The 26,388-nt window shown below is 58.2% G+C and overlaps 3 protein-coding genes across 7 annotated transcripts in view; 2 read left to right on the forward strand and 1 right to left on the reverse strand.

Annotated features, from left to right (window-relative positions):
- Window positions 1-26,322, forward strand: INSYN2A (inhibitory synaptic factor 2A). The gene is made up of 3 exons (XM_079793221.1): window positions 1-3,641; window positions 16,113-16,184; window positions 26,038-26,322. Exons 1-3 carry the CDS (start codon window positions 2,455-2,457, stop codon window positions 26,219-26,221), a joined length of 1,443 nt encoding a protein of 480 aa, XP_079649347.1. The 5' UTR covers window positions 1-2,454; the 3' UTR covers window positions 26,222-26,322.
- The window catches only part of DOCK1 (dedicator of cytokinesis 1), a 305,409-nt gene that overhangs the window by 143,389 nt on the left and 135,632 nt on the right, over window positions 1-26,388 (reverse strand). The gene's annotated exons all lie outside the window — the stretch shown is intronic.
- Window positions 21,118-24,504, forward strand: LOC307112464 (uncharacterized protein). Of its 4 annotated transcripts, XM_079793220.1 has the most exons (4): window positions 21,118-23,320; window positions 23,352-23,384; window positions 23,418-24,016; window positions 24,062-24,504. In XM_079793220.1, the coding sequence occupies exons 1-3, from the start codon at window positions 23,015-23,017 to the stop codon at window positions 23,496-23,498; spliced, it is 420 nt and encodes a 139-aa protein (XP_079649346.1). In that variant the 5' UTR covers window positions 21,118-23,014; the 3' UTR covers window positions 23,499-24,016; window positions 24,062-24,504. The 4 variants fall into 4 exon arrangements, 1 of the variants encoding a protein (XP_079649346.1); XR_013814716.1 differs by lacking the exon at window positions 23,352-23,384 and having other exon boundaries at window positions 23,385-24,016; XR_013814717.1 differs by having other exon boundaries at window positions 21,118-23,089; window positions 23,123-24,016.

Consider the following 26,388-nt stretch of genomic DNA (forward strand, 5'->3'; position numbering starts at 1 on the left):
GCCCAAGACTGTGGGTATCTTTCAAACCAGCAGACTGAGGTAAGAAAATTATTTCGGTGCAGTTCCTGGCAAACCGTGATGATGAATAGCCGTGGCAGGACAAACTTATTCAGACACACATTTTTCAGGAGTGGCAGGGAAAAGGCTGAAAAATTACTAGTAAATTGCTTTTTGTAAAAATGCTCTCCCTTTCCAATTTCCCCTCGGCGGACGGTCGTCTGCGGGAAGATGGCGCCGGCACCTCCCAGAGCTGGGCCTCCGGGCAGGTGGGTGAACGGGCTGAGAGTCAGGGTTACCGTTTAATCTTCTTATTCGACTCCCACCCTCGCGCCCACACCAGTCGTTGGTGTGCATCCTTTTAGCCGGTGGGGATAGTGCCTCTAAAAGATACGTCTTGTCGCCCTGGCTGGTTCGGCTCGGTGGGGAGAGTGTTGGCCTGTGGACTGAAGGGTCCCGGGTTTGATTCCGGCCAAGGGCACATGCCTGGGTTGCAGGCTCGATCCCAGTGGGGGGGGGGGGGGGGGGCGTGCAGGAGGCAGCCGATCCATGATTCTCTCTCATCATTGATGTTTCTATCTCTCTCTCCCTCTCCTTTCCTCGCTCAGAAATCAGTAACTTTAAAAATAAAGAAGTAAATAAATAAAATATAAAAATGAAAGATACACAGTGTCTGTCCTTAGCAGCACTCGGAGAAGTGCCCTCCGAGCCTTCTGGTCTGGGTCCTCGGCCCCCGCAGGGCAGCCCCAAAGGCCTGTCTGTCATCAGTGGGGCGGGGCGGGGCGGCCGGAGCCTGATCTAGTCCACTCTCTGGGCTCAGGCCCCTGACCCTGCCTCTAGGGGCACCTGATGCCAGGGCCCTGCACACCTCAGACTCCGCGCCGCTGCCTCCTCCGGGAACACATGGGGCGGTGGGAGCAAACGCTGAGTCCACCAGCAGTACCCTGAACTGTCCTCGCTCCGAGCTCATCCCTCAAGAAAGTCCTTCCACGCGCAACTAACAGCTGCGACTCTGCCTGCCAGAGCGAGCGAAGGCGTTTACCCCACTGGTGTCCCCGAGAGGCGTCCGGGGCCACCTGCATCTCTTTAGTGGCATTTAATAATTCCTCCCGTGATGGACCAACAGGAAGCCGCGTGATTTTATTTTCTCTCAGGATTTAAAGACCCAAACCACCACCATTGTTTCTGTCATCAGGGGTTGTCATCAAAACTTCATTCTGGAATGAATAATTTTTTTTAAGCATTTTCACATACCACTCGGGATGGCATCGGGGGAAGGGCGGCTCACGCTGCCTTTGCGGACGCAGGGAAGCCGCGCTGTTCCGTGGCCGGTGCTGACCCACTGGGGGCCGGCCGCACCGCGATCTGTCCTTCATGGTCCCCCCCCCCCCACGCAGGGGGCGCCCGCTCTCCCCCGGCGTCCCGAAAGGCTAACGTACATAGACTTTTTTCAGTTCCTCAACGTGGGGCCCTCCACGTTTATCTGATCAGGAGCTAGACGGTCCAGTAAAAGGTCTTTAAGAGAAAACAGCAATCCCCTAGCATTCCAATAATAGATTAACCACGTCACCCTCAAAAAATAGTAAAAACCCGAACCAAATAAGTCGCATTTGGAGAACCATCTGCCTGGGAAGCGGGGATGTGCGCGTGGGAACGGTAATTTGCAAGGCAGAAGCGGCGTGTCCTGGGGTCTCGTGGTGAACGCAGTGAAACCGGTGTCTGACGGGGAACAGGCGTTTCGATCAAAGGAAAAGCGAGCGTCTCCCACGTGGACGAGGAGGCTTTGGTGTCAGACACTTCGAGCTGTGCCTGCCGGGGTGCAGGGCCCTCTGACTTTCCTTAACGTCACGGGCCACCTCACCTGTTTAATAACAACCAGGACGCTCAGCTGGTGTGGCTCAGTGGCTGAGCATCGACCTATGAACCAAGGGGTCAGGGTTCGATTCCCAGTCCGGGCAGATGCCCAGGTTGCTGGCTAGATCCCCAGTAGGAGATATGCAGGAGGCAGCTGATCAATGATTCTCTCTCATCGTTAATGTCTCTCTCCTCTCTCTCTCTCCCTTACTCTCTGAAATCAATAAAAATCTACTTAAAATAAATTAAGCTCTAGCTGGTTTGGCTGAGTGGCTAGAGCATCGGCCTGCGGACTGATGGGTCCCGGGTTCCATTCCGGTCAAGGGCACATACCTCAGTTGCAGGCTTGAGCCCCAGCCCTGGTTGGGGCGCATTTAGGAGGCAGCCAATCGATGTATTTCTCTCACATTGATGTCCCTCTCTCTGTCTCTTCCCCTTCCCTTCTACTCTAAAAACCAATGGGAAAATATCCTCGGGTGAGGGTTAACAACAAAAAAATAAAATAAATAAAAAGAATTAAGAGTCAGCAGGAAGCAGGCGCGGTCCTGCGCTGTCTGTGCTGCCCTGTGTGCTGTGCCTTCGTCCGCACTGACGCCTCTGTTGATGTCTCCGCCTGCAGGAACCATGGTCAGCAAGGACGCGGGCCAATGCGCGCTCACGGCCTCAGAGAGCGACGTGGAGCCCGCCGCCTGCCTGGCCCTGGAGATGAGATACGCCCTGGACCCCAACCGGCAGGTCAAGAAGCGGAACAAGGCCCTGCAGGTGCGGTTCAAGGACATCTGCGAGGCGCAGAACGAGCAGCGGGACCCGCAGCTGGCCGCGGGGCAGGCGGCCGAGAGGCGCGAGGCCAGGGCCGCGTCCTACCGGGCCGCCTACCGCAAGTACATGACGGTGCCCGCCCGCCGGTCCATCCCCAACGTCACCCGGAGCACCGGCGTGCAGACCTCGCCGGACCTGAGGAAGTGCTACCAGACCTTCCCCCTGGACCGCAAGAAGGGGAGCCTCAAAGGGCTCCCGGCCGCCGACGCCTTTACAAGTCAGGACAACGGGTTTGTCCTCGGTGCCAAGGAGAGGAGCGCCGGAGGGCCCGGGGCCGAGGCCGGGCCGTGGGCGGCGGGCCGGGCGCAGAAGACGGCCGCCTTGGTGTTCCGCTCCCACCAACACATGGACGTGCTGGCCCAGCCCGGGGGGCTCCGCTGTGCGGAGCTGTGCCGGGACCCCGGCGGGCACAGCTGCCCGGGCAGAGCTCTCCGGAACGCCCCGCGGCCTCCCTCCCGGGAGCCGGCCCACCAGCTGTACCGGCCAGCCGACCGGGACCGGGACCGGGCCGCGCCGGGCACGGAGGAGCCCGCTCCCTCGGCCCAGGGCAGGGTGTTTAAAACGGAGGTGGCCGCCGTCTACACGCCCGCCCCCGGTGCCCAGGCCCCCGCGCCCGCCTTGTCGAACTCGGCCGCCACGAGCCAGTGGTCCCTCTGCCCCGCGGAGGACGAGGGGCGGGGCGGGGCCGCCCATCTCAATGGGCTCCAGGCGCCCCCGACGCAGTGCCTGTCCCCCGAATGTAGTGACCGACCCCCGCAGTCTCCGGCCCCCGCGGGGCGGGAGCGCCAGCCGTGCCCGGCAGGGGCGGCCGGGGGTGAGGAATGCCAACAACTCGTGCCTCCCACGGAGGTGGTGGACCTCAAGGCGCAGCTGCAGGCCATGGAGACGCTGATCAGCTCGAGCCAGGAAACCATCAAAGTGCTCCTGGGGGTGATCCAGGAGCTGGAGAAGGGCGAGGCCCACCGCGAAGGGTACGTACGCTCACACGGCCGGGGGGGCCAGGCAGGCTGTGGGCAAGGTGCTGGGTGCAGGTTCTGCCCCTGGCTTCTGGCCTCCTGCTTCTTGCGGGGGCCCGTCTACGTAAGGAGTTGGTCCTCGATAGCCCGCCTCCTGGTCCAGTGTGGGGTTTGCAGTCACTGGGCGTGAGCAAACCGCGTTTCCAGCCAGAGGCCGTCTCCCAGGAGATCCCGAGGGACCTGGCGTCAAAGCTTTCCAACAGGCCTCCCATCTCCATGTACCCCCATTTCAGTCACTTAGATTGAGCATGGACACACCCCAGAGCGAACCAGGGGGTCCCCGGGGCGTGTCGGTCTGTAGACCACATCTGTCCCAAGACCCTTCACTTCCTCCTCCCGCTCCAAGCCCTCTGGACTCGGAGGACGAACAAGCAGGTGGTTTCAAACCCCAAGCCCGCCTTGCCCGTGACCCCTCGTGCTCAGCGCCCAGGTCATTCATTGGGTCCAAACTCACGTTCGCACCCTCTTTCCTGGTCGGAACGTGGGAGAGGACACCAGCCACGGGGAGCGCCTCGTCGTCCCTCTCCAGGCGTCCGGGCAGGGAGACGGGCTGAGGCTTCCTTCGCGACGGCGTTGGGGGGAGGGGAGAGTAGCATTTGCTGATTTCCTCGGTGTATTTCCACCAGCGCAAAGCCCTGCACAGTGAGCATTCCGGTCCTCTGAGCACGGGGCGTGAAGGCACGCTCCAAGCCCCTCGCTTCAGAGGGAGGAGCCCCAGGAATGTCCATCGGAGCTGGGAAACCGGTGCTCTCCCTGCATCCCAGGGTAGAAGGCAGGAAACTCCCTCTCCTTTATGTAGATGATCGTACATTATGTAACGCAGTGCAGGGTTTCACGGCCAAGTTCAAATACTAGTGGCGTTTTCCTTGGGAGACACGCTGCCGTTTATAATAAGAGTGGAGGAGGCTCAGAAGCCAGTAAATCAATTTCTCTCCCTGCCTTTCACCCCCTCCATCCCCCTGACCCCCCTTACACACACACACACACACACACACACACACACACGCACACACACGCACACCTAGCGTGGAGGGCCCGCTCGGTACAGAATCTCACCTGCATTAAGAGCAGCCCCGGGAGGCAGGCGGCTGGGGTGCATCTCGGCGCCCATGGCTTTGACTCTCCTGAGAAATGCTGCCCCACATCACAGCAGGCGGCGGCAGGGCCTGCTCTGCGCGGCGGCACCTCGGGCACGGCCGCTGGCATGAGAGGCGCCTGCAGGAACTCACCGCTGAGGCAGGGCTCCGACAGGCCTGGGCGGGCCGGTGGCCACCTCGGGCAAGTGCCTGACCCATCCCAGAGGGGCGGCGGGCGCAGGGAAGGCGGCGTCAACACGCTCCTCGCAGGGACAGGCCGCCACGGCGCTGCGTGAAGGGCCTTCCTAACCTGGCGCTCCAGGGAGACGCATTCCGTCCGTGGGCAGAGGGGACAGTGCGCAGAATCCTGCCTTCCAGTCCCTGGTAAAGTGTCCCGGCAATGCACGGACATCACTCCTTTAGGCACGGCGCGGGGAGCTCCCGACCGCCCCGCTGGAGGCTGCCACGCATGGCCCTGCTGGCTGCCCAGCGCCAGTCATGTCTCTTCCCGGGAAGCTCAGGGTCACGGAGGCCACCAAAATAAGCCACGAACATAGTCGTTGCAGGCTGCCAACCGAGCAAACGGGCACCGAGTTTAAGAGCACAAGCCATTCCTTAGCCACCGCCATCCCCCGGGCAGCGGGGTTGCGGGCAGGAGACGGGGACCCCGGGCTGCAGGCCTCGCTCATGGTGCCGCTCACAGCAACGGGGACAGGGCGCTCGGCGGGAGCGGCTCTTCACTCCGCATCCCACGCTAAGTTTAGTGTGCGCCCGGTTCGATGGGGGGACGGCCTGTGGTTCTGCTTTCGGGGGAGACCTAACACCATTTGGGGGGCTTGCCTGGAGCTCCAGCACGAGGTGGGGTCTGCCACGGCCCGAGGGACGCCGACGTTCGTCATCAGGCCTCTCCCGCCACCGCCGGGTGTCACCTGCAGGCGCGGGGGGGGGGGGGTGTTGGGGTGGGAGGGGGCGCAGCAGAACCTGGCCACGCGGGGGCCCTGGACGTGCCGAATGGGCAGAGGTGAACTCCTGAACCTCGGGGGGCTGTGCAGTTTAGATGAGTGACACGTACATGGCATTTCCTGTGAAACACGGGCAGGGTCTACATCGCCCAGCGGCACATGGTGCGATGTGACTTGCTTTCACCGAGACACTGACGCTCGGTGGACAGAAAGGAGACACCTGCTCCGCCTTACGTTCTCAGTGACCGATCGCTCAGAGGCAGGCGCTCCTCAGCTCTCCTCCCCCCGACGCCCATGCCCACACGGAACCAGGGCCGCCTCCCCGTCACGGAGGCAGCAGAGGGGACCGTGTCTTCTGTGTAAGCCAGAGAGCAGAGTCAGCGTGGAAGACCGCGTCCCTGCAGCAGCCAAGGCGGAGAGACGCCATCGCCGGGGCCTGGGCGTGAGGGTCTGCCCGGGGACGCGCCAGGGCCCCCTCCGAGACCTGGGCACCCTGTTCAAGGACGATCGGGTCGCTCTTGCCAAAACCTGCCCACTTAATTAATTCAGACCCAAGCCTCCCCGGGCTAGCTGGGGCGGCAGATTTCAGAGGGGCCCGGGTGCCGCTCGTCTCTCACTCGCCCCCTGGTGCTGCGGACGGCCCCAGGGCCTGCCCTGCAAGGCTGCCTCTGCGGCTCGGCTCGGGCTCGGGCACCTCAGAGAAGCAGGCCAGTGAGCAGCGAGGAGACAAGGGCCCCACGGGGGGATCAGAAGCAAGAGGGTCCTGCCCTGCCGGCTGCGCTCCATCCCTTCCTCCTCCCTCACCGAGCCCCGATTCCTGATGTTCTAGATGCATCCGTGTCTGTGTCTGCACATCTGCGGTAACCCACAGCCGACAGCCTTCCAGCCGGCCGCTGTGGCTGCTCCTGGGCACCGGCTTTTTTTCCCCCAGGTGCCCAGTGAGATGGAGGAGGGGAGCCGAGGGGAAGGATGGGGGCTCAGCTCAGAGTCGGCATGTCTGTCCTGCCGCCCCCGCTAACTGTGCTTGGGCAGGTTATTCACCTCTCTGAACCTCAGCTGCTCACTCTGCAAAAGAGCGCAGAGTCCCTGCCTCCTGAGCTGCTCTGGAGATTGAATGCAATGCAGCAGACAGGGCGCTTGTCCAGGACCAGGTGCTGCCTGCCTAGTTACTCTGTTACTTTGTTACTCCCTAGTTACTCTGTTACTTTGTTACTCCCTAGTTACTGTTACTTTGTTACTCCCTAGTTACTCTGTTACTTTGTTACTCCCTAGTTACTCTGTTACTTTGTTACTCCCTAGTTACTCTGTTGCTCTGTTACTCCCTAGTTACTCTGTTACTGCCAAGTGCTAATGCGGGAGGCTAAGTGCCTGAGTACCTTCAGAGGTTTGATCTTACTTCAGTCTAGAGCAGTGGTTCTCAGCCTTCCTAATGCCGCGACCCTTTAATACAGTTCCTCATGGTGTGGTGACCCCCAACCATAGAATTATTTTCGTTGCTACTTCATAACTGTAATTTTGCTACTGTTAGTGAATCGTCATGTAAATATCCGTGTTTTCCGATGGTCTTAGGGTCTACAGCAGCGGTTCTCAACCTGTGGGTCGCGACATTAGAAAGTTGAGAACCGCTAGCAGGGTCGCCTAAGACCATCGGAAAACACGGATATTTACATGACGATTCATAACAGCAGCAAAATTACAGTTATGAAGTAGCAACGAAAATAATTCTATGGTTGGGGGGTCACCACAGCATGAGGAACTGTACTAAAGGGTCGCGGCATTAGGAAGGTTGAGAACCACTGGTATAGAGGCTGCTTTATTCCCGAGGGTTAGGAGGGGTTGAGGGTTACAGAACGGAGGCCTCGAGCTTTGTACTCGTTTTCAGAGACGTGTACAAGAGAAGTTCATTTGTTGTCACGGACAGAGCCGCTGACGTGGAGCCAGGACCCGTGGGTTGGACGTGGCTCACCCTGGCCCAGCCTCCCAGGGCTGCGTGGTCCCACGTTAGAGAGAACGGTCCCTATGAGAGCAGGCACCCCAGGCTTCTTTCTGCTCTGAAGACCAATTTCCAGAAATGTCTTAAGCACATCATCACTTCAGCCACTGCCTGAGAACACTCACAAAGGTTTAGAGAGAGAGAGAGAGAGAGAGAGAGAGAGAGAGAGAGAGAGGGAGAGAGAGAGAGAGAGAGAGAGAGAGAGAGAGAGAGAGAGAGAGAGAGCCCTCGCTACAGATGCCCACCAGTAAATGCACAGCGATCCCATAGTTCTGTTCCTTGTTCTCCTCCCCATCCCTCGCCCAGTCCTCATCCTTCCACCCGCATCCATGCCGGGGTTAGCCTCTGTCCTTTTCTTCTTCTTTTTCTGCTGCAGCGGATGGCTTTTATATATTTGCGATAACAGATTCCATTTCTAAAGTCCAAGTGTGCGTTGTCATATCTGATGCCTTTGAAATGGAAGCCTGCGTCCTATTCTTTCCAGCATTTTCTTCCTTTAATGCACAGGCCCACGGGGAGTCTTCTCTGGAGCTTGTGTTTGTATAACTTTGTCAACACTGTTTTTTAAGTTCCTGAAAAATAATAGGCTTCCCACTTTTAATGTGAGAAATGAAGCCAATACACTGCTAAGACCATAAACCATGTTCCACATTCTTGCTTTGGGCTCCGTGTAGGATCACACACACTTGGAAATGTAATTTAAATAATCTCCCTCCGCAGAATGCCGATGCAGGTTTCAAATGCCTCCCCCGCCTCCTAGGTGGGCAGGTAAACAGAGCAGACGCCCATCTGCCGGCAAATGAGCGACTCCAGGCACGACACGAGCGATTATGGAATTTATGGATTTGTGTCCTAGAATTCAGATTTTTTTTTTTAAAGGGATGAAATGCAGGATCTAGTTTTCAGATGCTTTTTAAAATCCCGTGCAATTTCCACTGAGCTCTGCAAAACAGTTTCTTACCTTTCCCAGCGGATCTGGGGGAGACTGCCTGGGAAATGTGTCTCTGGGCCGAGCACCCACAAAGCTCCCCTCTTCTCAGCCCCCCAACAGGCCAGCCATTCTGCGCCGTCTTATTTCATTCTCACAGAACGCGGCAGGTAGGACTGATCTCCACAAGGACACGAGAGGGTCGGCCACGTGCCATTCCCAGAGGTCGAAAGGCGGGGGAGCGATGGGGAGGAGAGAATTCCCATCTACGCCCCTCAGGCCCAAGCTCCCCTGCTTCCCTTCTTGGGAAACGGGAGTCCTGGTGTGTGTGCAGAGAATTCAAAAGCAGGCCCTTCTGTGGTCACTGCAGATCGGGGCGACGAGGCCCCCGCACCCCAGACCTGGCACCGTCCGGGCAAACATGTTCTGGAGAAAGCAGATGCCCAGGGCTGGAGATGCAGACACGCCCACTGGAAGGGATTCCAGAAATAATGCCTGTTCCTAAGGGTTCCGGGTCAGCAAGGGGAATCCCCTGGGTGAAGGAATTTCAGGAAAAGCAAGGACATTGACCTTGAAGCACAGGGACCTGAGGGCCCCGGACAAAGCCTGCCTGTGAGCGGCCCGCCTGGGTCCCCACCCCGGGCCCTGCCGTCCGGTCTGCAGTGTGGGGCGCTCATCCAGTGCCGCCTGCACCATGGGCTCTGACGTCAACTGCGTGTCCAAGGTCATGTGAACACGTTGAAGGAACGCTCCCCACGCACCATGAACATAAGCACCTGTGATCTGAAAGGTCATAGCTGAAAGTATATTCAAATTTAGATCATCATTTCCTAGGTAACGACGATCTAAAGATGGGCATATTTAGACTAAGAATGCAGCAAAAGTTTTCCTACTGATATTTCATTGGTTACAGCAATAGGCTATCTCCCAGGTAAAAATGTCACCATTGGTGCCCGGCGGACGTGGCTCAGTGGTTGAGCGCCAACCTATGAACCAGGAGGACAGGGTTCGATTTCTGGTCAGGGGCACATGACCTGGTTTCGGATTCAATCCCCAGTGTGGGGGGTGCAGGAGGCAGCCGATCCATGATTCTCTTTCATCATTGATGTTTCTACCTCTCCCTTCCTCTGTGAAATCATATATATATGTATATGTGTGTGTGTGTGTGTATATATATATATATATACACATGTATGTATTTTTTAAAATGTCACCATTGGACACAAGAATTTTGTAAATGACGACACCAACATTGAAAGAGTTTCATCTTCAGCTACAAGAGCTCAGAAACCATTGTTGAAAAAAACAAATGCAAAGTCAGGCTTTTGAGACAAAGTTACGTTCCGATTGAAATGTGTTAACGAAGCTGCTCAAAAGAAAGCGCCTCAACAGAAAGGGTCCATCAGAGACGGAAGCCTCTGTGGACGTTTCCCAGGGGAACCAGGGGCGAGCGCACCCCAGTCATGCTTTCACATTCAAGGCTCTGTGAGCTGGTCCGCAGGTGACCCGCGGAGCGGAAGGAAGAGCCGACCCAGGAGGAGCCTGCTTCCGCGTGGGACCCCCCCCCACCCCCCCCCCCGTCCTCTTTCCGTTCTCGGGGCAGCCAGTGCCGCCAAAATGTATTTCCATTCCTCGCCAATAAATCAGAGCTTAAACGTTATCTCTCCTCCAGGAAAAAAACTAGTTCATCAGCACAGCCTCGGCTCGGCCCCACAACGCTGCTCTCCTTATTAATGGCCACTCTCGGGCCCTCTGGGACCGGGACTTGGCATGACCGTCGTCCTTCTGCACCTCGGAGTCGCCGCGGCGTCTGGAGCGGAGGAAAGGCGGGGAAGCTTCGCCCGCGTTGTGATACCACCGGGCGCGCCACGCGCAGAACCATACGGGCGGTCTTCCCCGTTCTGCCCGTTGGTTTTACATCGGGAAACAGGACGGCACTGAGGACAGGGTCCTGCCCTAATGGCAGGCTCATCCCCGTCCGAGCCTGCGTGTCCCTGACAGGGGTCATGTCTGTGCCCTGGCGATGGCACATCTGTCTTCTGGCCCCTCAGGCCTGTGTGGAGCGGAGCGGAGTGGGCGGGGAGAGGAGCGGGGCCTGAGGGAGAGGCAGAGCCCATGAGGCCCGCGCTGGGGGTGAGGCCCGCGGAGGGGGAACCCAGGGCGCAGGCTGACTCTGCCTCCTCTGCTGGGCCAGGACCTGTCCCTCCCACCACCATTACTTCCCTGTAACCCTTGGTCATGAAAACAAGCATGAACAGCTCCCCTCGCAGCCAGGGCCTCCCCAGAGTCACAGTCACCACATCGGAGAGCCGAGAGGCCAGCAGAAGCTTGTTAGTGAGCGCTGCCTGGAGAAGCCACCAAGGTCCTTACTAACGGGTTTCTCCCTGAAGCTCGCTCACCAGGATGGCTCCCGGGGTGCAGAGAGGAGGAGGGGCTGGCCAAGGTGCAGAGAGGAGGAGGGGCTGGCCAAGGTGCAGAGGAGGCCTTTCAGTTAGTGACCGGGCGAGGGAAGCAGGCAGGACGGACCCTTCCGCGTGTTTGGGGAACGTAGGCGGGATGGGGGTGATTCCATTGGACAGTGTTCGCACCTGGTCTGCCTGGGAGCATCATTTGTAAGTAATCGGTTTGGACCTCAGCCCTCTTTCCCATAAGCCGAAATTATAGGTGGTGGTGGGGTTCCCAGGCCAGCCCCCCAATTTTTTTCGGCTGTGTTGGGACTCGGAGAGTGCTGTAAAATCTAACAGTCATGTTCCTGGAGGGACACCCCTAACGGGGCTCCCTATGGGGTCACCGAAGGGACAACTACTTTATCACCTCCAGACCCGGGGAGTCCCGGGGACGGGGAAACGAAGACGTGTTTGACGTGCTTCAATCTCAGTGAGAGTCCTGGAGGGACCGAGGACCAGTGGGGAACGGGGTTGGCTTTATCGCCTGACCTCCCGTCTGTAGGCGGAAGAGACAGAAGGAGAGAAACCGGGGCTGCAGTCAGCGACCGTGATGGCTGTTAAACTTCTCTGGACGCACATCGCAGCGGTCGTTATAAAGCGGCGAAGGCAGGCACGGCTCTGCCCCGTCCAAGTTCTGCCCCAGATACAGCAGGTGAAGCTCTTACACGTTTTCTGCCAAGAACGAAGGTCAGACCCACGCTCCTCGCCCTCCTGTCCAAGCAGTTCAGTTTTCATTTGCTCCTGCACCCATCATGCCGTGCCTCCCCAAACCTTTCCTGACACCTCTCCACGACTGGCACCCCGGCATGGATTGGCACCCCGACATGGACCAGCACCCCAACATGGACCAGCACCCCAACATGGATTGGCACCTCTCCATGGCTGGCACCTCTCCATGGACTGGCACCTCTCCATGGACTGGCACCCCAACATGGACTGGCAACCCGACATGGACGGGCACCCCGACATGGATTGGCAGCCCGACATGGACCGGCACCCCGACATTAATTACAGGCCGAAAGTGGCACCACTCCTGTTGTCGGACTAGCACCCCGACATGGACTGGCACCCCGACATGGACCGGCACCCCGGCATGGACCGGCACCCCGACATGGACCGGCACCCCGACATGGACCGGCACCCCGGCATGGACCGGCACCCCGGCATGGACCGGCACCCCGACATGGACCGGCACCCCGACATGGACCGGCACCCCGACATGGGTTGGCGAGGCAAACAAAGAAAAAGGCTGCCAGGACGAGACCCGAGGGCAGGTGTTCATGTCGGGGAAAGTTACTGAGGGAGGTCAAAGGGCACTGGGAGGACCGAGGGGGCTGCTGCCGAGGGTGCGCCCTGAGAACCCTAAGAAAGCTTCACCCAGTCAACCCCCTCAGACACCCCTAAGGCAGGGGAAGTGGGGGGGCACAAAGAGGGGGGTCACTGTTCCTCAAAACACAACCTCAGTTAAAACAAACCAACTGCTTTGTCTGCGTGGGGACCCCCGGCCACTAAGGGACCCAGAGCCGCTCAGTCGAACACAGCGGGTCCGCCGCCGGCTACGGACGCCCCAACCGGCTCCCGGGAGACGGGACAGTCGCACTCTCGCCGGGAGAGCCAGTACTGCCTCCCGCTGACGAACCGATGACCTTGAGTTTGTTAGGAAAATCGATGTCACGTTTTAACAAGCTGAGCTCGGACGTCCCCAAACCCTGTCGTGAAGGGTGCGTGGGACAGATAAGCAGTCGCGTGTGCACGGACGTATGGGGAGCGCCTACACGCACTCTAGCTACTGAGGAGCTGGTGGCGAAGAGACCACACTTCCAGGCACAAGCTGGCAAATTCCTAGAGACCCCGGCCTCGGGAACCAGCCCAAACTACAGCTGGGGGGCGGGGAGGGGGTGCTCACCCCCGGGAGGGGCACGGAAAACAGCTGACTTTGTCTGCGTTCTGACGTTCCGTTCCTCCCAACCACAGGCGTGGTGCCACTTTCTGCCTGTAATTAATGCCGCTTCGAGCCCGTGACGTGAAGAAGCCCTTGAAGAGGCTGAGATAAATGATGGCTCGGTTATCAGGACAGGGCAGCTGGCACGCGACCCGGGCGAGGCCGCGGAAGGAACAGACGGTCTCTGGCACCAGGGAGGCCGCGGACAGAACAGGCGCATCAGGATGAAGGGCATAAATGAACAGGCGCACAGCCCGAGAGCAGAGCTGTCCCCGCGCTGCAGCCGCCGCCTCGCGCTGCGGCCTCATTCGGAGCGGCGGTGCCAAGGATCTCGGTACCCAGGGTTTTGAAGCCCACAGGGACAGGAGCGTGCCTTGATTTAACCCTGATCCCAGGTGCCTGCTCAAGTGCTGGAGACTCTACACTAGCCGAGAACCACCCTGCTGTTTACAGGAGCAGAAACTCGGCAGGGCCCGGACGCTGTCTCCCGCCCGCACAAGCTGCGGAGGCCGGGCCGCGGCCGGTGCACGCCAAGACCCTGGGGGTGCTCATGGAGAGGAGGGGGCTTCTCTGAATCTAACATCACACGCCCCAGGGGTGCGAGAAGAGGCTTTTCAATGGGGAGCCCCCGGCGTTGTATTAGAATGGGGGAGCCCAGGCCAGAGCTCCACGCCGGCTCCCAAACACGTACTTCCATTGAAGAGGAGCCAGAGCTCCTGAAGACATCTGCCTCCCGGCCAAGCAGGAGTGGAAGTGACCTTCAAACTTGACTGAAACTGCGTGGTAAAATCAGCCTGTGCAGAGCCTCCTGTGTCGGCCAATTGGGAACAACCCCGGCACCTCCACGCGCTTCCCCCAAGCCAGCGCTTTCCTCTCTCAATTCCATAGCTCACCCCCAGTCTCCTCTACCTTCCAATGAAGCCCCCCAGGACCAATGAGGGTCCAAAGGGCATCCTGCAAGGAGAGGTCCAGGGTCCCAGATGGGTCCTGGGGTTGGAACTGTGCTCGGGGGGGATGGCGAGTGGGGTGGGGGTGGTGGGGGTGAGAGGACCAAAGAGGGAAGGAAGCAAAAAGTCCTGGAAAGGTTAACTGGGACTCTCGGCACTGTCCTTGGTGCTGAATGTTTTTTTCCTTCAAGTTACATGCATGGCTAAGACCAGGAAGTCATGGCCAACGGCAAATTATTGTCACGGCGCAATAAAGGGCCGGTGCTACAGAGATGGATGCATTAAAGGTCCATAATTCCACCGAGCACGCTTGTCACGGGGGTCCACGGGGGCTCCTGATGGGAACAAACGGGGCCAGAGCTTTCCACAATTTATACGTTTCATTTGCTTTGCGCACTCAGTTGGAATTTTTCTCATTAGATTTGTCTCTCACCGAACTTCCATCGGAGAGCACCAAGACTGTCTTATTTGGTCAGATTAACATGAAGCAAACACTAGGGCGTGCCGGGCATGGAGACCGGCCCAGGATGATAAACCTGCGCGGTCATGGGTTTCTCAAGTCAAAAGGGAGGAGAGATTTGCCAATGGAGCCATCCCCTTGCAAGACTGAACATTATGATTTTTGATCACAACTCTCCTCCCCTGCAGCTTTAACAACCACCACCCAAGCTCTCTCTCCTCACTTCCCGTCACAGACAGCGCTGGCGCTGCCGGCCCTGGAGACGCACCTGCTCCAAAGCGTTCGCTCCTCTTGGGGACAGAGGTGATCTAGGAAGATAATCATCCCACGTCCTGGCTCTATGGCTTGCTTCCAAGCGAGAAGCTAAAACCGGGGGAAATCCATATTCGCGTCCCCTGTCGTGTAGCAACAACTCACCTGCTTGGTCTATATCCGGAGAAACATCCCCTCAGAGGCTGCAACACGATTATTAACGTGACCGTAAAACGGCCAGCGAAGCCAAACCCTACAGCTTGGAAGCGCCAAGGACAATGAGATGGATTATCGAAGCCCTGAGCCAATGGATCGCGCGGGGTAAGTCCTCGGTTGAGGGCACCCTCCTGCTTAGTAAAGTGTAGCAGGCACACCTTGACGGAGGCAGCCTGGGACTGAACCACAGGACAGGAGGCAACGCTTGAAACTTGACTCAGAAATTAATCTGTCCCTGACCTCCATGTCCACAAACTACTATGGACTCCCAACGTTTGATTCCTTTTCACAACTGAAAGGTCCAAAGCAAACCCTGAGGCCCACGCCGAAGGGTCTCTCCAAGCCAAGGTCGTGATAACGGGGTCCTGGAAATACCGCCAGCCCTGACGGGAATGTGAAAGGGGGAGGCTTGTCGGGAAGGGGGGAGGCATGTCGGGAAGGGGGGCTGGCGAAGGAAAAGGGAAGGTGCCACGCACAGGCTCTTCGCTCTTCCTCTCCTGCCCAAGTCCAGGGGGGTCCCGAAGGCGCCCCCAAAGGGAAGTGATGGTGGATGAAGGTCAACACAATGCCGCCACAGAACACCACCAATTCTGGCTCAACCAGAAGGATGGCACAGACGAGGACGGCGCCACGCTGGGCAGAATGCGGTCCCTCGTCCCCAGGTCACTGAGACCCCAGGGCGCCGAGGAGAAAATCCGTGGCCACGTGTCTGTGTAACGCAAAATGTAACGAGGAAACAGAAGCGAGTTCCAGGACGCGTGCCGAGGTTTGCACGGCGCGGGGGTCACACACCGATGGCCGTGTGGACGGAAAGCCGGTGGGCTGTTTCACGGCCGAGTGGCCCCACCGATGGAAACCTACCCCGCGAGGTTGGGGGGCAGAAACGGCTCTCTGGCCAGCATACGGGGGAGCTGGTTTCCCCTCCGGGTTTCTTGCAAACACCATACACGTAAAGCCGCACGGAAACATCCCGGTCTCCCTCTGCTCATAACAAAACCAGATTATTTGCTTCATCCGGCAGCTTATGTTCACGTTCCAAATTTAATTTAAATACCATCTTAGCTGGGGCGGCTGTGCGGGGTGCAGCAGCGACAGAGACAGGAGCAAGATGGGGCACGCGTGAATCCCCCATCGCCGTGAGGAGCGGGCAATGGGACGGCGACCCCGGCCCCACCTATAACCTCTCCTGTTCTTACCTCGCAGGCTCTCCTACCGGACCGGGCAGGACACCGCGAACTGTGACACGTGCAGGAACAGCGCGTGCATCATCTACAGGTACGTTCCCTCTCCTCTCCCCCTTGTTATGAGCGATGGCGATGCTTACCCACAGACCCAGGGGTCCCCAGGCTGGGAGGGTGACAGCAGTCAGGAAGGAAAGGGCATTACTGACCCTAATCCAGCGCCTTCTACCCGCGCAACCCCAGGTGCGTGGTCACGGGACCAGGGGGAGCTTGAACGCATGTATCTCATATCTCACACGTGTGTCTTAGCGGTTTCACTAACTGGTATGAGTTTGATGGCTGCTCCCTTGGGGTTGGGAGCAGGAGCCAGCCCTGCACTGCACGCTGCGGAGAAGCGATGGGGCGGGAGCCCTTAGCGGGTACAAGCCAGAGGCTCTGGGCGTGCCAGGAGCCCATGGGTGGCCCAAGCTGCTCAGTGGGCAGTGTCTCCTGGGAGCTCACAGGGCGTGTGTCCTGGGGCGTAACCCCCGTCGGGAGCCCCACAGCTGGTCTCCGCGTCTTTGCCTTGAAGTTCGCTTCGGTTCCTCACATCAGCAAGGAACAGCAGAAACTCCCAACAGGCAAAGCCAGGGCAGGCTTGGGGCAATAATTTAGGGTTTCAAGACATGGTCACAGCCCTCAGAGGTACCTGTCATTTTTGTTTTTTCCCCTTTCTGGAAATGTAATTTTCAAAAAAAACCAAAACATGTAAGATGGCGTGATTTAGTTCATTTTTAAAAATGAAGCCGGAAGAACAATGCCAGTTGATCTGCCACGTTATCAAGAGCACGTCTGACTGCACAGTCAGGTTCCTGAAAACGTGTAAAGGAATCCCCCTAAGCCACCTTCTGGAAAGATCTCCGAAGCGACCATGTTCTCACCAAAAGGGAGAGACGGGGACGGGGTGTGAGCGGCTGACACATGGCAGGAGCTCGACTCCCATGGCCTTGGGCCCACGCACGTCTCCGCGGGGCAGCACCGCCCAGACAGGGCCCAGGTCCTTGAGGAGCAGCGCTGGCTCCCCGGGCGACCTCGGTGGCGCAGGGGGAAGCACGCACAGGAGACCTGAGCACCAGGTCACACGAGCCCATGCCTCTGGCAGAAGCTGTCCACGGAGGGAGGCTCTGCCCCCCAGGGGACCCCGGGCCAGGGCTGGAGGGAGACATGCTCAGGTGTCCCACGGGGCAGGTGCTCTGGCATCGGGAGGTGGAGGCCGGGGAGGCTGCCTGCATCTTATAAAGCTCGGGACACGGCCACGCAGCCCTCGGGCCAGACCTGGGCGGTGCTGAGGCCGAGAGCCGCCGTGGGAACCATCCCGGTGAAAGGTCAGGGAGAGCCGGGCATGGAGGGCGCCTGGCGGCCGGCGCCCAGCACGCCACGCCCTCTGCGGGTTTGGTTCTCGCTGTTCACAAAGGGGGCGGGAAAGCCAGCACCTGGGCAGGCAAGTTTCCTGTGCCAAGAACTACAAGATAGCCCGGCCGGCGTGGCTCAGTCATTGAGCATCGACCTAGGAACCAGGAGGTCAGGGTTCGATTCCCGGTCAGGGCACATGCCAGGGTTGTGGGCTGGATCCCCAGTGTGGGGCGTGCAGGAGGCAGCCGATCAATGATTCTCTCCCATCATTGATGTTTCTATCTCTCTCTGCTCTCCCTTCCTCTCTGACATCAATAAAAAAGAATAAAAATTAAAAAAAGAACTACAAAATGCAAATGATCTGCGAGACAGCAGGGGGCCACAGAAGTGTGGCCGGTGGGGCCTGTTGCCCTGCGTCCACGCTGTGGAGGGAACTGAACGGAGAGTGAGGGGATGTCACTGACCTATCACCCTTCACGCCATCATGAGGGAACGTGGGCGCTCACGCATGTCCTCGGGGTTCACCTTTGGCTACTCTGGGAGCTAACGCTGAGCCCCCAGAGCAGACGTGAGCCACGGATTCCCCGAGAAGGCTCGGAGCGCGCGTGGCGAGCCCACACCCATTTAACATTCCATGCGAGATGGAGAGAAGAATTTATTAGGACACTCCGCGATGTAACCGGAGACATTTGAATACATTTGGCTCTAAATCCAGGAGGAACATACATTAAAAGCGATATTAAAGGCGATTTAACAGCCTGCGGAGAACAGGGATTTCGCTTCTTCGGGAATTACCCTGGGGTGGTTACTATTCAGAATCGCTCAGCCGGCCTCCTGGGCGGCTCTCTCCCACCAGCCACCGCCCGCTTTCTGGAGAACCTCGAGTGCCCAGCACACGGGAGTAGGCCAGAAGTTAGCGAGGGTTCCCCGGGCGGGGAGCTGAGCCACTGGGGTCCCTCAGCGTGTCTCCCCCAAAGCGGGAAGAGGACGTCTGTGCACAGGGACCTTTGTGTCACGGATGTGCCCTCGGGACTGCTGAGTTGGTGACATGCCTCTTCAGGAGCTGCAGGGAGCTGAGCGGGGGGGACCCCCGCGGTCAGGCCCAGGAGCCGAGCTTACCGGAGGGGAGAGGGGGGGCGGGTGCCCAGAGTGCCTGCAGGCTCAGAGCTCCCCTTCAGGCAGCGTTTCAGAATCTCCCGACAGTGATGGCAACACAGCACCGTCCCCCGGCCCCGCCTTCTGCTGTGGACAGCGTGGCCGGGACAGGGAGGGACTCGGCTGGACAGCCACCCCGCCTCGCGGCCATTGGTTCAGAAGGTCTCGATGTTACCCTCAAGGCCACCGTGTCTCCAGCTCCTCGAGCTCGTTTCCCAGCCCCCGTCTCTTTACGTCGGAAATAACTGACCGTTAGCTGCCACCGCCTTGACAAGGTTCCGTGTCAGGAAAGAAGCGAGCGGCAACTCCTTACGGGGGACCCACACCGGGCGGGAGCGTCCTGAGCTCACAGGAGGGGCGAGGAGTGGGGCTCCCTTCTGGACGTTCACTGAGGAGCCACCCAAAGGGGCACCATCGCCTGCAAGGTATCCCTGACCTGGCTCAGGTACGCCTGTCTTTGGAGGTGAGGTTTTCTGTGAACGTGGGGGCCACGCCCACTTCCCTGTGCCATGGAAACCAGGTCACGTGACACGATCTTGCTGCAGGGTCCTTGGGGATGCTGCTCTGCTCCTGCATCTCTCTCTCACTGTTTTGGGGGCCCCCAATCGCAAAGCACCTAAGGCACATAGAGCCTCTCGTGCTCCGTGACAGGGCACGGGCTGGTGTCGCACTCGAATGCATCACATCCTTCTCCGACGAGTACAAAGGGCACAGACAGCCCCCAACTCCCCACCCTCTTGGCGAGCTCGCAGCTGAGACCCAGCAGAGGGCCTGGCTGGCACACAGAGCCGTCTGCTCCCGGGAGCCCCGTGTGGCCTCAGGAACGCCACCGGGCACAGGGCGTGGCAGCGAACGCAGCCAGTCGGCGAAGGGGCCCGTGACAATCCCCCGCGCCCACCACGCACCGTCTGGCCTGCCCCGATGCTGGCCGCCGGCACCCTGAGCGGGGGTTCCTCTGGGCGAAGAGAAAGGGGAGCCGTGGGCGTGGGGCCGGGTGATCTCTCGGCATGCGGCCCGCCCTGGGCGCCGTGGAGAGCTCGGGTGTCTGTGGCGGGAAAGCACGCAGCGCTCCAAGGCCCCGGGCAGGGCTGACCCTGCTCTCTCTCCGTCCTTGGCGGGTGCCCGTTACACCCCTGGGTACGCAGGATGGCATGGGGTCCTCCACTGATCAGTAGGGTCCTTCCGGCTCTGGAGTCTCCGGGGCCAGTGATTCCCGATGATGACAGGACGGGCAGGGCTTCCCAGGAAGGACGCCGGAGCTGGGAGGGTGGACAGGCACCAGCCATCTCTCACGGAACAGCTTCCGCCCGTATTGGCGAATCGATTTACGGAGAGACGAAGGGCTGCTCCCGAGCAGGGAGGTGACCGCCCGCTGACCAGCCCACGGAAACCTCGCACACCAGAAGGGAGAGTGTCCGTACCTGGACGTTTGAGGGGGGGGGACGGGATTGCATTTCCCCCCAAGACGACACCCCTCAGACTACAATCCAGCCTGATGCTGAGCTTCTCATTCGAGACCATCTTGGCGAGAAGAAAAAAAAAAATCAGAAGAGACGCCGGTTCCAGCTAGCCTCAGTACAACGCGCCGGATAGCCACGCTGCCTCCTGGGAAACGCGCGGTGGTGACTTCGGAAGTGCGTTAAGGTACAAGGCTCATGTCACCTTCGCTCCGGAGCAGTGGGAGTCTTCGCACCCAGATGGTGCTGGTCATGCCCTGGTCAGACCAGTGTGACGGCTCGGGCGACCTGTGAGTCGCCTATGGTTTCAGGAAGGGATGAGGACCCACCCCAGAGGCACAGCCATCATTCCCGCCGTCCGGAGGTGGTTCCTTCGTAAGATAATGCCACTTCAAACGGCTGGAATTCAAGGTTGACGTTTCTATGAGAAAGCCTTCTGCTAGCCTCAATTCGAGACAGAATGAAACCGAGAAGTAAAAGATCCAAATCACGCCGATTCCGGTTAACGAAATAGGATCTTCACCCAGATTTGAAATCTCCCTGTAAAGTGCGAGAACTCCTGCCCGTGGTTACAAGAGCCTCGGGGACGGCCCCCGCCCGGAGCCCACGCCGGTCTGTCTCTGTCTCCTCAGCGGACCGCACCGCGGGTCCCAGCGCACTAACCGCTAGGCAGGGGTGCATGAGGGGCTGGGTCCCTGGGTGGGAGGGAAGGACAGGCTCTGCCTGTCACTTTGCTCCCAGCACCAGAGAGAAGGAGCTTCCGGAATGCCTGGTGTCTGCCGCAGTTTCATCATCTCACATGGTCCACGGGTGGTCAAACAGGGGCTTCAAACCACCACACTGACAGAGGACCGGACCCCTCCATCTGACGCGCATGCATTTCTCCAGCAAGCATTTGTCCTGGGACGCCCAGCGGATGACAGGCGCTGGGAGACAGGGAGGAACTTGTCATCATCTGGCTGCAGCCAACTCCAAGTGCCCCTGCCATTGTCTCTGACAAAAGGGAACCTTGTGGACGGAGGGGGGGGGGGGCATAGACACAGAGGCCTGGGCCTCAGAGCAGCATCCGGGCTCCAGAGAGTCACCGATGAGACAGACCGAGGATGCGGCTTCGGTCAGGCGTGGGAAGAGCGGGCTGTTCTGCAGGGTGGTCTGGGCAAAGCGCCAGGCGTGGTCAGAGAGGTGGCTGGTCTACCTATGACGTTGTCTACCCATGACGGCTGGCATACCAGACTGACGTTGGGTTTATTTTGTTCTGTACCTGCAATGGTAACTTCCTTGCCATAGTCTACCAGGAAAGAGGCATCGGTCGGATAGTTTGGGCATTAATATTCTTGAATACCCATTTCTGGTATTTTAAATCCGGCGGGGATTCTCTAAACTCTGATTCTGTGCCTCCCGCATGAAAGAGCGGTGAGGGGAGGATTTAAAGTGACGAGGGGTCATTTCTACATTCAAAGTGTTAAAAGACGGTCATCACAAATGGTTAACATTGGACGCTACTGGAATGGGATCCTTATGTATGTGCTGTCGACATGCACATTTGGTATGTACCACATGTCCCTAGAGACACACACGGTACATAACACACAGGTGTGTTCGCATGCACGCGTCTGTTTTGGTGAATTCGTTATCCGTGGAAGACGGCAGAGCAGCAACATTCTGCCGAGAGCAGGAGTAAGAGGATTCGGGGTCAGTCCGTCTGTTTATTTCCATTCCGTAAACAAAGCAGGCGCTTCCGGGCCTGACACCCTCCTCAGTACCCCACAGGCGTAAATGAACGGTCCCGGTCCATCCCTCCGAGCTCGCAGGCCACGGCGCGGCAGGAGACGGCGCCCTAGTGAACCGTGCGCGGGCCCTGCGGAGGAGTTCGATGGGACGGACGGAGGAGGGTGCAGTGGTGACTGTGCAAACTCCGAGGGAAGGGGGTGGCCTGCGGCCTGGCTGTGAGGGAGGAACAGGAGTTGGTGGAGGAGTTTAAGGTGCATGAAGGTGCCTCTGGTAACCTGCCGTGTTAGGCAGGGGAGGGGCGCAGGACCGGGCTCGCCTGGCTGCCCCACGGCAGGCAGTGCCCCCACACGCCCCTCCAGGACTCGCCGCTCGGGCCGCAGCCTCGTGTAAAGGGGAAGTGCCAATAGGAATCAACTGGATAGATAAAGTCCAGTCCTCCTGTTAACAAGGGCTCAGATTAGATTTCTCTGTGATTACATGGTTCCGCGGTGTGATAAATTGGTTAATAACGGGATTCCCAGTGTAGTTACTTAATGGGAATTCGATGATTACAGGCACCCGGAGCCATAGTGCTGGCCCAGGGAGCTAGCACCGCCCCGCAGCCTGGTAATCGCACGCACGCGGGGTTCCTGCTGTGGTTATGATGTGGGGGACACGCTTTCAGCGTGCACCAAGCGCCCCAGGACAATCACTTCTTGCCCCCGACATGCCCTATCGGACACGGTATCGTCACGGTATCTCGCAGACTCGGCAGCGAGGTTCCACGTTTCTTGTTAAATATGCCGGTGAAGAACCCCCTTAGGGGTTGCCCCGATCACTGCAGCTCCTTTTCTCACTGCAGAATTGATGGTCAGCTGATAATGAGCAGAACATAAGGTTTGACTTCCACGTCACAGTTTAGAAAACCTTTTCACCGACTTTCACTTTTGGGGAGCGGGAGGGGTGAAGAATCCTTGCCTAATTCAGGGAGATAGTCGGACAGTAATGATTATATCCCTTAAAGTGAAGGAAACTGAGCCCCAAGGAGGATAAGGTGCTCAGGGGAGCCTCTGCCCCCCAATGTCGACGGGACAGATCCCGTGTTTCTACAGCCTCAGATGAAGGACCCGAGGGCTATGCTCTCAGATGCAGCGCGTTCTGAGATTCGCACCTTTCACACCTGTCCTGAGAGGCATATGCCCACTGTCACATGATCCAGGTGAGGAACTGTGCCCACTGTCACATGATCCAGGTGAGGAACTGTGCCCACTGTCACGTGATCCAGGTGATAAACTGTGCCCGCTGTCACGTGATCCAGGTGAGGATCTGTGCCCACTGTCACGTGATCCAGGTGAGGAACTGTGTCCGCTGTCACGTGATCCAGGTGAGGAACTGTGCCCACTGTCACGTGATCCAGGTGATAAACTGTGCCCGCTGTCACGTGATCCAGGTGAGGAACTGTGCCCACTGTCACGTGATCCAGGTGAGGAACTGTGCCCACTGTCACGTGATCCAGGTGAGGCGCTGTGTCCAGTCACGTGATCCAGGTGAGGAGCTGTGCCCACTGTCATGTGATCCAGGTGAGGAACTGTGTCCGCTGTCACGTGATCCAGGTGAGGAACTGTGCCCACTGTCACGTGATCCATGTGAGGAGCTATGTCCATTGTCACGTGATCCAGGTGAGCAGGACCTAAGTCCATGAGTTCTGCCTCTACCCCTTGTAAACTTCTTGGCAATATTTTTAACTTTTTCCGTAATAGTACATAGTCTCTGACAATAAGAAAAATGGAACAGCGGACGTAAAACACAAAATGGTCCATTACATGGGTCTTGAGCTTGTGTTTAGAACTGCAGATAACACAGCTTGGCAGTTTCTCTCCTCAGTGTCAGAATCTGTCTAGGATTAATGGACCTCTAAATCAATAGGGCTTCATGTTTATAAATGGCGTACGGCTCCACTGGATGTGAAATGCTGGGAGCTCATGTATTCTCATGGTCACCGAACCTTGACTGAAATCTACGGACATTTAGCCGGGCATCCAGGCCACACGCGGAAGGGGCACCGAGCGGAGCTCTCCAGAGCCTGGCGGGCATGACGCAGGGTCCGACTCGAGGATGCCAGGGGCACAGGGGAGGCGGGCGGAGGGACACCAGGCTCGGCAATGCGGGATGGTTACGGAAAGATGACATTGGACCGGGGTCCGGTCCCAAGGCCAAGGGGACCGTAGATGACACTGAACCGGGGTCCGGTCGCAAGGCCAAGGGGACCGTAGAGTTAGTGAAGGTTAGAGGATCGACCACGGTCTTTTCAACACGAAGAGAAGGGAGGACTCTAGGCAAGCTGCATGCTCTGAAGAAATTTCCTAGGAAACCGCATATCCTTCAAACAGCCACCTCGATCCTGCCGCTCTCACACGCATCACCACGGCTGTCCCGTCCCCCAGGGGGCTGCGTGTTTGCGCACGATGGCTTCGCGATGCCATTACCATTTGGGGTTACTTCTCATCAAACTCTGCGCTTTTGCCTGAAAAACCGCCTTCGGTAACTGTAACGTCCCGAGGTGTTGATGGGATGAACACGCCACCTTCGCCCACGTCAGCATCTCGGGGTCCTCGCTCTTCAGGCGGCTCGGACTTGACAAGAGAACGGAATCAAGGCCTTTCGTTCGCCGACCCATTCAGGTGGGAACCGCTTTCCGTGACCGTGGAAAAGGGGCCCAGAACAGAGCTTGCAGGCGCCGGCACGTGTGTGCTGAGGCCTCCTGAACACGCAGACCTTCAGTGACCTACTTATCCCACGTGCAGTCCACGGACGAGCCCGAGGGTGACTCCGACGCCACGTGCCCACGGGGATGCGTCTGAGAAGCGTGTCTTTGGGCCACCTCGCCGTGTGCGAACATCGTAGGGCACTTCCACAGACCTGGCTGGAGCACCTCCCGACGTGGCCTGGCCTGTGGCTCCCGGGCTCCACGCCTGCACAGCACGTGACTGTACCGAGCGCCACGAGATTAAATTGGGCACGAGGGAGGGTGCAGCCAGAGGCGCGGTAGACACGAGGTGGCTGCCGGCGTCCCCCGGCTGCTGTTCACAGACAACACTGTCTCCATGAGTACAAAGGGCCCTCAAAAGCAACGACGAGACGTCCAGTCAGCAGAGCCTAAGCCGCAAAGCCACGTGGTCGTTTGTGGCCATTATCCAGAATCATGAACATAAGTGTGTGGTGTGCAGTTTTATATGACGGGCTGGGCAGGGGTGCCTACACCAGCATCCCCACAAACACCCGGGTACCTGCTTGCTGTCACAGCTACGGCGTCACTAGGCAACAGGAGGGGTCAGCTCGACCTCACCCTCTGGACCACCGTCCCACGCACGGCCGTCCCTGACCGAGACGCCGTTATGCAGGACTGGACGTACTTAACCCCAACTGTGTGTGTGGACACTTCAGAGGTTCAGAATGAAAGCAAATCCGTTCTTTTTCTAGGAAAAGAAATCTATCTGAAACACAATCAACCCTGAACAACACAGGTTTGAACTTACAAGCGGATTTTTTTTTCAATAAAATACCATGAGTGTATTTTCCTCTTCCTTATGATGTTCTTGATAACATGTCCCTTTCTCTAGCGTACTTGATTGTAAGAATACAGTATGTTATACGTGTAACCCACAAATACATGTTAAGCGACTATGTTATCTGTAAGGCTTCCATTCAACAGTCGGCTATTACTAGTTAGGGTTTTGGGGAGTCAAAAGTTATACACAGCCCAGCCAGCGTGGTTCAGTGGTTGAGCAATGACCTATGAACCAGGAGGTCATGGTTTGATTCCCGGTCAGGGCACATGCCCAGGTTTTGGGTTCGATCCCCAGTGAGCGACGTGCAGGGGCAGCCAGTCAATGTTTCTCTCTCATCATAGATGTTTCTATCTCTCTCCCTCTCCCTTCCTCTCTAAAATCAATAAAAAAAATACAATTTAAAAAAGGTTATACAGATTTTCAACTGCTAGGGAGATTGGTACCTTGAACCCCCACATTGCTCAACAGTCAAGGGCACCCCACAATGACAGAGAATAGATTGCAACCAAGTGCTTGATATGGAGCCGTGAGCTGACGGTATAAACACGATATGCATGATCGCTACCCTGGCAGGGTGCCCCCCCCCCCCCCCGTCAGGTCACCAGGGGGGACCTTTACATGTGAGAGACCGAGCACTAACGGCCTTCCTCTGTCTCCTTTCTAGCGTGGAGCTAGACTTCAAGCAGCAGGAGGACAGACTGCAGCCGGTCCTGCGGACTCTCCACCCCTTTGAGGACTCTCAGGTCGCACCTTCGCCTTACTCTCCGGAGACGCACTCCTCGACGCCCAAGCAGAAATCCAAACCGGAATCTAAAAAGCACGGGAGGTGGAAACTCTGGTTCCTTTAACGCCCGTGGTGTTGGGAGTCCACGGGCCGTCCTTAAAACCCACGGGGGTTCTGTCGGTCCTTTCCCGAAACGACGAGGACCGAGGGGACCGTGGCCGCCGCGGGCGCCGCCCTGCTTACCAAAAAGGCCTTCGTACCAACGGACCGCTCCCGGAGCGAGGGGGTCCT

This window comes from Cnephaeus nilssonii (assembly GCF_951640355.1).
Source record: "Cnephaeus nilssonii genome assembly, chromosome: 16".
Lineage (NCBI taxonomy): Eukaryota > Metazoa > Chordata > Mammalia > Chiroptera > Vespertilionidae > Cnephaeus > Cnephaeus nilssonii.

What these genes read in the sequence shown, in the direction of transcription:
- INSYN2A (XM_079793221.1), top strand. Translation starts at nt 2,455, where the DNA reads ATGTCTCCGCCTGCAGGAACCATGGTCAGCAAGGACGCGGGCCAATGC. An exon ending in GGCGAGGCCCACCGCGAAGG is followed by an intron (nt 3,642 to 16,112) that starts GTACGTACGCTC and finishes CTTACCTCGCAG; the next exon opens with GCTCTCCTACCGGACCGGGC. An exon ending in AGCGCGTGCATCATCTACAG is followed by an intron (nt 16,185 to 26,037) that starts GTACGTTCCCTC and finishes TCTCCTTTCTAG; the next exon opens with CGTGGAGCTAGACTTCAAGC.
- LOC307112464 (XM_079793220.1), top strand. Translation starts at nt 23,015, where the DNA reads ATGATCCAGGTGAGGAACTGTGCCCACTGTCACATGATCCAGGTGAGG. An exon ending in CCCACTGTCACGTGATCCAG is followed by an intron (nt 23,321 to 23,351) that starts GTGAGGCGCTGT and finishes CACGTGATCCAG; the next exon opens with GTGAGGAGCTGTGCCCACTG. An exon ending in CCCACTGTCATGTGATCCAG is followed by an intron (nt 23,385 to 23,417) that starts GTGAGGAACTGT and finishes CACGTGATCCAG; the next exon opens with GTGAGGAACTGTGCCCACTG.